Consider the following 10,537-nt stretch of genomic DNA (forward strand, 5'->3'; position numbering starts at 1 on the left):
TTTCAACCAATATTGAAACCATAAAAACTCCTCATCTATAGAGAAATACCTTTCCAATGGTTTTGAAATCGGTTCGGTAGAATCGCCAAACGAACGCTGACAAAATTTTTATTAGCGTATTAATATATGTATACCTAGATTTGGGAAATTTTTCAGAAAATTTAACAATCTCGTGTTGTTCCATCGCAATTATCAGGAAAACTCATTGAATATTTTCAATACATATTTTTCTTTATTTAACATCATAAATATGCGATTTTTTCAATACACGGATTAAATACACAAATAACTTTTTTCGCTGCAACTATTCGTTCAAAAATACTTTTTCTTGGAGATATTTGTAAATAATTTTTGCCTTGATTTCTCGATTGAAATATCTTTTTTTGGTTTAGAACCCCTTTTAGCATCATTACCGATACACACCTAAATACATATAATATTCGTGTATGATTGAAGATTAGCGTTTTGAACAAGGCAACAGTATACATTTTGTATGTATGTATGAAGGTAAATATGCATTTTATTTTGTATATAAAATTAACAGATAGCACTTACTAGTAGTAGAGTTTTTGTGCTTCGATAATGCCGTTTTCTTTTTTGTTTGTTGGCTTTAATGCTAAACTAAATGCTAATATGCTTAAAAATATATATTTTTTTTAAACTAAAAAGTTAAGTAATTATTTTTATAGTCGAAATAAAGAGAAATAGGAACTAAACTAAATGGTAGTTTCCGACTTGTGAAATAATACTTTACAAATAATAGGTTTCTTGTTTTAGACACGCTTTTGCCATTTACCCTTTCAGTGTTTTTTAAATTAGTAATTTATTATTAAACTAAATTTAAAGCCTTTTAATTACACACTTATTTGTTGACCAAATGTTATATAAAACTAATAAAAGAAAATGGCAATACCCGTTCTGGGACCGGAAGAGTGGCGCAAGCATTTCCATCTTAAAAACAGTCACATCATTTTATTGCACTGCCTTTCATTGTTAATACTAATAAACAGATTGGTTGTCTCATGCTGAATACTTATACTGTTGATTCTGAAGATAAAACATCTAAAAAGTGTACTTGATTTTCTCTTTAGATCCTGCGGTTATAAGTCAAATGAATGATAGTTACTCTTCCACAGAAGGAACCTATTTTGAATAGTTCATTTCATTTTGAAGTCGGCTTCAACTAATATTTCAGCTAATATTTTGAGGACTTTTGATTTTGTTTCCCTGATTTGCTTACAAAAAATTTTACTTGTAACNTCATATGCAGTACATTTTATAAGCATACAATTAATTTTACTATGAAATAATCGTAAGCTCGCTCTCAACAAGTGCATTTTTAAATTTGGTTCGACTTTATTTCCCGTTTTTTGTACTTTCGCAAAATCAAAGTTTGCTCGCATCTGTAAAAATATCAAATCTTGTGCTCTCACAACTACAACTAGTTACATAGCTCATTTCTTAATCATTGGTTTGTAAGCGTGTCTTAGCTAAGCTTATTTTCAAAATGGGAATATCCACTTAAAATTAAAAACGTTTTACAAAATGCTTTCAAATTTATGACATTTACAAATAGTAAGCTTAACAACTTGTACTTTTTTTCGTAGCAATACATCCATACATTTTTGCACTGAATTTTGTGTTATATGAGCCGTGAGACATGGTGAAAAAAAACCATTTTCTTTTGCCTTTAATGCTGTGTCTTTTAGTTTTCATATCAGCTGTGTTAGCTGCACGCTGAAAATGCTTTCAAACTGTAAACATGTCATTATATTTAAAACGGATGAAATTGCTTTGTCGTCTCTTCTTTAGTCACGTAGCGCTTTTCTTCTCTCCCAAGCCACTTGCATGGACCAAATGCTTAGCGGTCTCATATAACCAATTGATCGATAGTGCTTTTCACCATATAACGCTTCTGGCGTCTCGAAATTCATACCAATTCTCTCACTCAGCGTTTTGTAGAGTCCACCAGCGGTTTGGAAGCCCTCATCAAACATGCCCTAAAATAAATAAATTTTTTGGTAAAATGATTTTTTAAGTTTGTATAGTAAAATATGCATGTTGTAATATGTGAAAATACACATTTTGTATGTATAAATTCCTTATATATGTCCTTCGAGATAGAATAACCTATAAACTCCACTAAGGACAAAATTGGTTAGTGATTATCCCTTGTAAAGAGAGAATGTTTAAGCACAGACATTGGCCAAAAATATAAAACAAATTAAATAAAATTATTTTTTTCGAATGACGTGATCTTTTAGGCCAATGTTTTTCGGAACTAAAAACACCTACACACAAAAAAAGGCGTGTGTGCTTTTAACCAGATCCACCTACCGACACGTACTTCGATCCACTATCGATAGTCCGTTTGACTCGTACTCCTAAATTTCGGGTTATTTGCGAAAATTGTGAAAAAATGGCAATAAATTCGAAATTTACTAGGAATTTTGAGGGTATACGAACGGACCTCAGATTCGGATTCAAAGGGTCGAAATACCAGTCGGTTGGTGGGTGTGGTTAAAAGCACACACCACTTTTTTTTTATGTGCCGGTGAAATTAGCGAAAATGGATGTAATTTTCTATACGTTTCCAGAGTACGAAAGCCGCACTGTTTTTCGATACAAGATTAACGAAATTGAAGACGACCTTTCTGTACTTTGCTTACGTTTCTCTGCTGGCTGGGGTGTGAACGGATGCATACATGCGACAAAACCCTTTAGAAATGTACATTAGGGCGGGTCAATTTGTACGGGAGATTTTTTCGACTATGCGCGTATAGCGCACAAGGATTCTACTGTAGTTCTAAGTAAATTTGCCGTAGAAAACGTGGGTCTAAAATCAATTTGGAATTTGCCAAATCACGAAAATAGGTTTCTTAGCATTTATTTGTTGTAGAAGTGTACATTGTTAAAACAGCTGAATTTTCGTATGAGGAACACTGAACTATTTTTCTTAAACTTAGGAGTGAATATACTTAAACTATTCATTTGGCAACTCCAATTGTTTAGACCAGTTTCTTCGGTCGTAATGTTATAGCCAGTAAACAATTCCGCCCTAATGTACATAGTCACCATTACAAAATATCGTATGCCGAGTTTCCATTAGGCACGAAATGACAAAAATTGTAAACCATTTTCAAAGAGCCATGCGAGAATCAATAGCTATTTACATTCATATATCAACAGTAAAGACATGGGTATTTTTGAATGCCAACTCTGTCATTAAAATTTTGTCATTTATTGGTGAGTGGAAATCCGACGAAAACGATACTTGAAAAAAAATAAAGATTTATTTATTTCTTAGAAAATTCATGAAGAAAACCGCTTTTAAAAAACTCATTTCGGGCGTTTTGTACTGATGACCATGACATACACACATAGTTTTAACCTTTTTATGTATCGCTTCTTTAACCATGTTGTGAACACAATTTATGTATTTTTTTATTGACTAAAATTTTCAGCTAAATAAGCTGCCGCATACAAAAATAGATGTGAAACTTTCAAGTGCCGAAAATAGAGTTTGTATGCGTGTTCTTAGCTGTCTCGAATGTATTTTGGATAATTTTTCTAAAGCAATATATAAAATGAATTAAAGCTTAAAATATTTGTGGTTACTTGTTTGTTTTTTTTTTAATTATGCAAATTTTTTCAGACGATTAAAATACAATTTATCTTTTAATACTCGCTATCTCTGTAAAATTCGCGCTGGAAATACTATACGTTTATTAGCATTTTAAATTGTGTTTTTAAAAATTTACGTAGAAGCTGAAACACTTAGTCGCTTTTGTTAAGGTCTAATTTTTGCTGGGGTAGCAGCATACCTGTAGGTAAATTTTAAACTTTAGAAATTTCACAGCTCAACAATCAAAGACGTAAACTTAATTTTGGCCTCTAGATTACGATGCCGCTTTCAGAAAATCCGTATCACGTCAAAATTTTGAGATATTTAGGAGGCAAGTTTTAGAACTCTGACGGTGAAACTTTCGTCGCTTATAACACTGTGCTCAGGTTTTGAACTGTTTTTGAGCAAAGGTTTTGGTAGCGACCTTACTTAATTTGGAACCTTCTTAGTTCAATGGCGTCCCCCGTTTTGCCAGATTAGCTCCAGTTTTTGCCATAACGGTGCTTGAAAATTTGCATAACTTTTAACTTTTTTGTTAATGATTCTCCTCTGAAGTTTTGATACAGCCTAACTATTTAAATCTCGAATCGCATACAATTTAGCCCATCAACTATGTTCAGATATGTGGTTTTGCTTTATAACTCATATTTTATTTCGTAATATTTCTTACTTTTATTAGGCTGTACACTATTTCTATTTCACTGTCGCGGTAAGGATTTTCTGAAAACGGCATCGTAATATAGAGGCCAAAATTAAGTTTATGTGTTTGGTCGTTTAGCTGTGATATTTTTGCCCCCCCTACTGTGTTATTGAAGCCAACTTTATCAGAGTTTTTAATTACTAATTTCTAAAAACAAGTGTACTTGTATTACCTAAATCTCATTGTTAAATAAAATACTCAAAAAGAGTTTTTCTAATATACATTTTTTATTTAGCAATTTAATTTTAGCAGTAGTAAAATATCAATAAAAATAACCACAAATATTTGTCGCTTGAAGGAATTTATAAATTGTTTTACAAAAAAAAAAAGTGGCCTTAAGTTGTGCAAACTAAGAAAAACGCATAAAAATTACTCTTTTCGGCACCTTGAAGTATCACATGCATTTTTGTGTGCGGCGAATATAGGGAGAGAGGGCCAGGTTGTGTGACAAATTTTGCACTATTCTTGAATTAATGACAAATTTAAAGAAATCATCATCCCTCCTCCTCCTTTTTGAGTTGCCAAAAGAAACAAAACCCTTTGAAGCGATGAGAAAAGAACGATGCCCCACTCATTTACATATGGTTGTTTGTTGTTAGTGTTTTAATGTGAGCTTATTTTTGTAAAAACTTTTTGATTCGTTTATTATGTAAAATAATAGGAGCTGCATTTTAATTGACTGAATGCAGTTTGTTATAAAAATTTGTACATATGTAACTAGTTTACATGTAGTTTACTTTAGCACTTTAAATATTCTATTAAATTTTTACGAATTATCTATTTTAAAAATAATTTCGTTAGACAAACCAAAAAGCTTTTTATGCATATAATGATTTAAGCAACACAACAAAAAAACTTAGTAAACCAGTTCAACACAATTCTTTTTCTATACTAACAAAAAATGGTTTTGTCTCTTCAGGCTTTTATTTCATTGTACACATATGCATTTACATACATACATATGTATATACATACGTATGTAGATACATAACGTATACGATTAAACGACTAATAACATAATTTACAAAGACTTACCTCTTGTATCATAGTGGCGGCTAAAGCAAAAGTAACACCTGGCCATACCTCCTCGCTTTGTAAAGTGGTGTAATCGGCGTGGCCTGGTTTTTCAGGATCCGAATTAGCAATGAAACCGTTGACTGCACCAATATTGCCGCCGTAGAAACCCATAACATTATTTTTGTAGATTTCTTTTAAAGCTGCACGTACATTCTCCTTTGAATAGACCTGTGAAACAGAAACGAAGGTGAGCAGAAATTGTATTCGGTATGTATAAATTGAACTAATGAAACTCACTTCATAATCGAATCCACATGTTTTCAGATACCAATGTCCACACAATTGATCGGCCATTATAGTGTCCTTGTTGTGCATATCGAAACGGTAATAACTGCCATTCCATAGTTTTTCTTCCAAAGAACGCTTGCCTTTCTCCAATATATCCTGAAAACGAAGGCAATCGTTGGGCTGATCCAGCAGCGTAGCCATTACCGACATAGTTTGCAAGGCAGCGAGCCATAGGCCTGCACAGTAGGCGCTGAAATAAAGGAAAAAAAGGAATGTTAAAATTATATGTTATGTAAATTTCTTTTCACACTTACCTAGGTCCATCCATTACCCAGGTATCGTACGTTTGATCTGGCGATTTCGTATTCTCAATTAGTCCATCATTATCTGTGTCATATTCTATGGTACGCTCCATAATTGTTTTACATGCTGGATACATTGCCTTCAAGTAAGCCATGGCATCCATAAGATAAACTTTGCCGTTCGTTTCATTGATGTACAACGATGCGGATTTGCGATTTTCTGGAAATGGTAAAAATAATGTTTGAATTGAAAAAAAAAAATACATTAATCTTTCTAATAAAACTTAAAAAAAAAANGGGAGAGCGCTGACGAAGCATAAAAATGTACATCGTAAGTATTATACATGCGGTACTCGTGGCCCTCTAAATAGCCAAAGCGGCCGTAAGCCAACCTGAAAAAGAAAACGTACATATAGTATTAGTGGTTAACTGTAAATTAAAAGAAAAAAAAACAATTAGAGAGCATTATATTGGTTCATATCTTTTAGGTCGTGACATTGAAGACTTTCGTCTGAAATCAGTTCCGTTAAGATCCTAGATAGAAATCTTCAACCAGATTTGCAGGCGTTCAGCGATTTCCTGATTTTTAGCGTATATCTAAGTAAAAAGCGCTGAACACCTGGAAAACTTAATTCGTTTACTACATACCTGGGGTCATCATAGTTCAATTCCTTGCCGAATGAGGAATCACAAGTAAGCCAAATTGTACCGCCATCCGAAATATAATAGAGTTGATTAAATATGGCGCATTTGTACCAGTCAGGCAGTCCACTAAAATTAACAATTTTTCGAAGTATTTAACATGTTTTCTTATACTTAATACACACATAAATATACGTGCTGATATTCAATAGCATTCAACAACTTACTCATCATTAAGTATTGGACGCTGCCAAGCATCAATCAATTTCTCCCAGCTGCCATAGTGCTTCAATGCATACTCGCATATCTTTGGACCAGCTTCGCCAGACGCATCAAAATATTTTGTGTAGTAACGCGTATAGTTTTTGTGCTTCTTTGGGAAATGTATGTGTGGCATATCCCAAACTAATACGAACTCCAAATCATGACTAGAATTTGGTTTGACTGCAACTTGTGCGCATAAAGCAACACCGAGATCCTTGGCTGGTGAAGGAAAATAGGAAACATATTAATGCAGATGCAGTGTAATACAAAATATGTATTTTATTTTAAAAATAAGTAAAACATGCATTGAAATCACAGTTACATATGTAGCTCTTCCACCATTCCAATTGTTTACTCACTTTTCAACGCCTCATCGCAATGCTTCTCACTAAGATGTCCGTTCTCCTTCAAATCGGACCATAGCTGCTCTCCCGTGCCGCTCGGATCGAACTGCGTGCAGCGTGTAATACTGATTTCGGGCAATACGCGACAACCCAAATTATAGGTGCATGGCATGCCAGCGATCTTCTGTCGTATGCCTACGCCCTTCACATTGCCCTGCGATATGAGCACCGCCTCAGCGCCGCCCTCTGCATCCTGCTTCTTGGTGCCGGTACCATTCTTGAAGGTGAATGTAATGGATACCTTACGCTCCTCCGCGCACACATTCTCCACAGACCACACGAAGACGGCGCATGGCAGGCATGAATCTTTGTAGTCGTGCGGTATGACGGGCGAAATCTGACGACAAATCAGTCGCACGCCGTACGCAGTGAGATCATATTCGGTCCAGGCGCGCGGATAGAGACCTGTGTATGAGCATTTCGTGTCGTCGATGTTGGAGTGCCAGGCATTTAGCGGTTGCTTGGAACGACTGCTGCAATTGGGCATATTACTTGTACATTGAGAGTTGATGCTGTCGAGGGAGCTACGCGGTGGATATGGATTGTTCGGTGGTTTGATTGGGAGCAGGAGGAGGGGAATTTGGAGTTGATTTTGCGGCAGGTGAGCGATTCGAATGATGAGCAAAATGAGGCGAGAAGAGATGAGTGATACATTTATACGAAAATAATTAATGGATTTGATAAATGTGCGATGAAAGTTGATATTAAACGATGAGCAACAAAAGGTAAACGCGAAGCAAAGATTCACGCAAAATATCAATCCAAATGCATTTTTGTTTTTGAAATTGGATTACCATTTCCCCAATTCAACATGTGTATTGTAGTGTAGGTGTTGGCGGCATTGAAGTCCGTGGTGCAGAAAATTTTCGGTCGTAGGCAAATAAAATTTAGCACACAAATCAAATTTCGAATAGCGGGTGTGTGCAAGTAAATTTTGAGCGTGTGATTTTGCACAAAAGAGGGTAAGATAAAATATGGAAAAATAAATTAAAAAGCACAATTGCAAATAAAGTTGAAAACTTTATCATGTTTTGTGTTAGCTTCAAGGATTGGTTGTTTTTTAAACTTAACAGTAAGACGATACAACTGAACACGAACTTAATACAAGAACATCAAAATACGTAAGTACATAGGTGTGTTATTCTAAATTACAACTACGCGGGGGCATAAACATTAAAAATAGAAAATAAACTGTTAAAACGGTTGGGGCAATATCAATGGACGTTAAGATATAAAATAAATCAGAAGTGGAATACTAAATATTAAAAAGTAACTAGTTCTAATAAACATACGAGGCTTATATCTTCGTTTAAAGTACAACACCGCGTATCAATAAAATGCAAAACCGCGTATCAAGATAATGAAAAAACCGCGTATGTGAGGCTGCATAAATTATTTTCTAGAGAGTAAAAATACTCAGATTTCAAAATGGTTATCTGTTTTTATAAAGTAATCACATTTCTGGCTAGTACATTTCAGGACGAATGGATAAGGATTGAGCCAAGAGCTTGTGTGAGCAAATCCAGTTTTTGGCAGCAAATGAAGGGGCTAGAACCATAAGGGTCTAAGTGACATTTTTGGAAAATATAAGTCATACTCATATTTGTATAGTTAAATATAGTGTTTATTTGGCGACAAAGAGGTTAGTTAATTAACCTGCATTCATTTAGGCAAAAGTCATTTCAAATGCATTTACCCAGAATTTACAATAAGTAATCGACTTTAAACTTAATTATCTCAAAAAAATATCAGACCTACTTAGATCCTTTTGATTCAATGTCTGTTACGCGGTTTTGCAGAATGACGATACGCGGTTTATTACTTTAAACGACGATATGTTTTTGTGCTTCTATTAGAGAATGTTGGGACGATGAATCCAGCTTGGAACAACATGCATATCATGCCTCTAAAACGTGACAAATAACTCAGCACATCTTCAAGATGCCTTACAAAAGCATTAATACCGAAACTTACCTAAGTTAAAATCGTCAGTATACATTGCTTATGTGGTTATATTGCTAATAGAACTATAAAGTGTATTCCGCCCTAAAAATATGCTTATGTGGAGACTGGACCCTAACTCTGCGAAAAAGCTATCAAAACACTAGCGAAAGTGGATTAAACCCACGTCTGAAAGGTTTTTTATGCAACCCAACACAACATTTCACTAATATTTATGAAGTCCATTAAGCAAAAATAGCACTCAGGGCTTTCACTGAATCCATTGCCCAATTTTTCACTATTCTACGAAAATATTTGTCCCGTTCTTCATGCAGTGACACATTTATAACGCGGGAGTTGCATACCAGACCGGCTTCGCCATTGCTGGATGGAAAACGGGGGCATTTTGGTACAAAACTGGTGTGTTTTATTTTCTTACATCATTTTAACATAAAGATAAAGTTTCTGTTGCTTTTAATTCTAGTGGAAACGTAATCGTAAGAATGGAAAACAAACTGATTCAGAACGAAAAATGACACTGAAGATGGTATAATGCCGAAACCGGTTTTTCTCGAAACCCAATTTGACAAGGGATGACGGAAAATCGTTTCAGAATACATCATACTCCTACCCTGTCGGAAACACAAACAACTAAAAAGAAATTATTGACTTCTTATTTTTGGACAAATAGAAACTTTCGGCCTAATAAGGACGCTTAAAGAGTGCGTTGGATACTTTTGCGGAAGAAACTCGATCAAATAAGCTAACATCGATATCACCGATTAACCGAGTAGTGGCTGCTTTTGAAATTTGTGTGAAATGCAGTTACCAACACGGAGTTGGTGCAGATTGGGCAAATTTTATGCGCAAACGAGTTCCTAAATTTCAGGTTTGCCGAGGAGCCGAAGCTTTTATACTAAAATGCATGATAAAATAATAAAAATAAATGAAAAAATAATAAGCGAATAAAAGGAATGGATTCCATTCAATAATTGCATTGACTTGGGTTTTCTGCTAATTTTCGACATTTTTAATTGTATTTTAGCCAAGAAACAAAAATTGCTTCACAAAATCCTGGTTGATCTTTAAAACAGTCACTTTACGCACCTACATACACCTTTTCACAAAATAGAATCGTTCTCCATCAACGAATTTGCAACTTACAAAAAAGTAACTACGATCGAAATATAGATTAGATAGAATCGTAATTTTCAAAGATTGATCGAAACCAAAAGAATAAAAACGTAGAATACCATAGTTGCCAAACTGAGATATTTCCGATACCAGTCCAAATGCTGCAGTTTTGAAAGTCTTCTCTTTAAATTTATTGACAAATAAGTACTAAAAATTTTAC

At 34.5% G+C, this 10,537-nt stretch overlaps 1 protein-coding gene across 1 annotated transcript; it reads right to left on the bottom strand.

Annotated features, from left to right (window-relative positions):
* Positions 1-1,332: 1,332 nt before the first annotated feature.
* On the bottom strand, positions 1,333-8,612 carry LOC108377808 (non-lysosomal glucosylceramidase-like). The gene is given in 9 exon segments (XM_017634103.1): positions 1,333-2,000; positions 5,361-5,570; positions 5,640-5,880; positions 5,945-6,221; positions 6,224-6,324; positions 6,581-6,703; positions 6,802-7,057; positions 7,198-7,766; positions 8,037-8,612. Coding segments are annotated over 8 exon segments (1,932 nt in total). The 5' UTR covers positions 7,730-7,766; positions 8,037-8,612; the 3' UTR covers positions 1,333-1,808.
* Positions 8,613-10,537: the final 1,925 nt, after the last annotated feature.

The sequence above is a fragment of the Rhagoletis zephyria genome, unplaced genomic scaffold (genome assembly GCF_001687245.7).
Source record: "Rhagoletis zephyria isolate East Lansing unplaced genomic scaffold, Rhagoletis_zephyria_1.1 Rzeph_scaffold_12739, whole genome shotgun sequence".
Lineage (NCBI taxonomy): Eukaryota > Metazoa > Arthropoda > Insecta > Diptera > Tephritidae > Rhagoletis > Rhagoletis zephyria.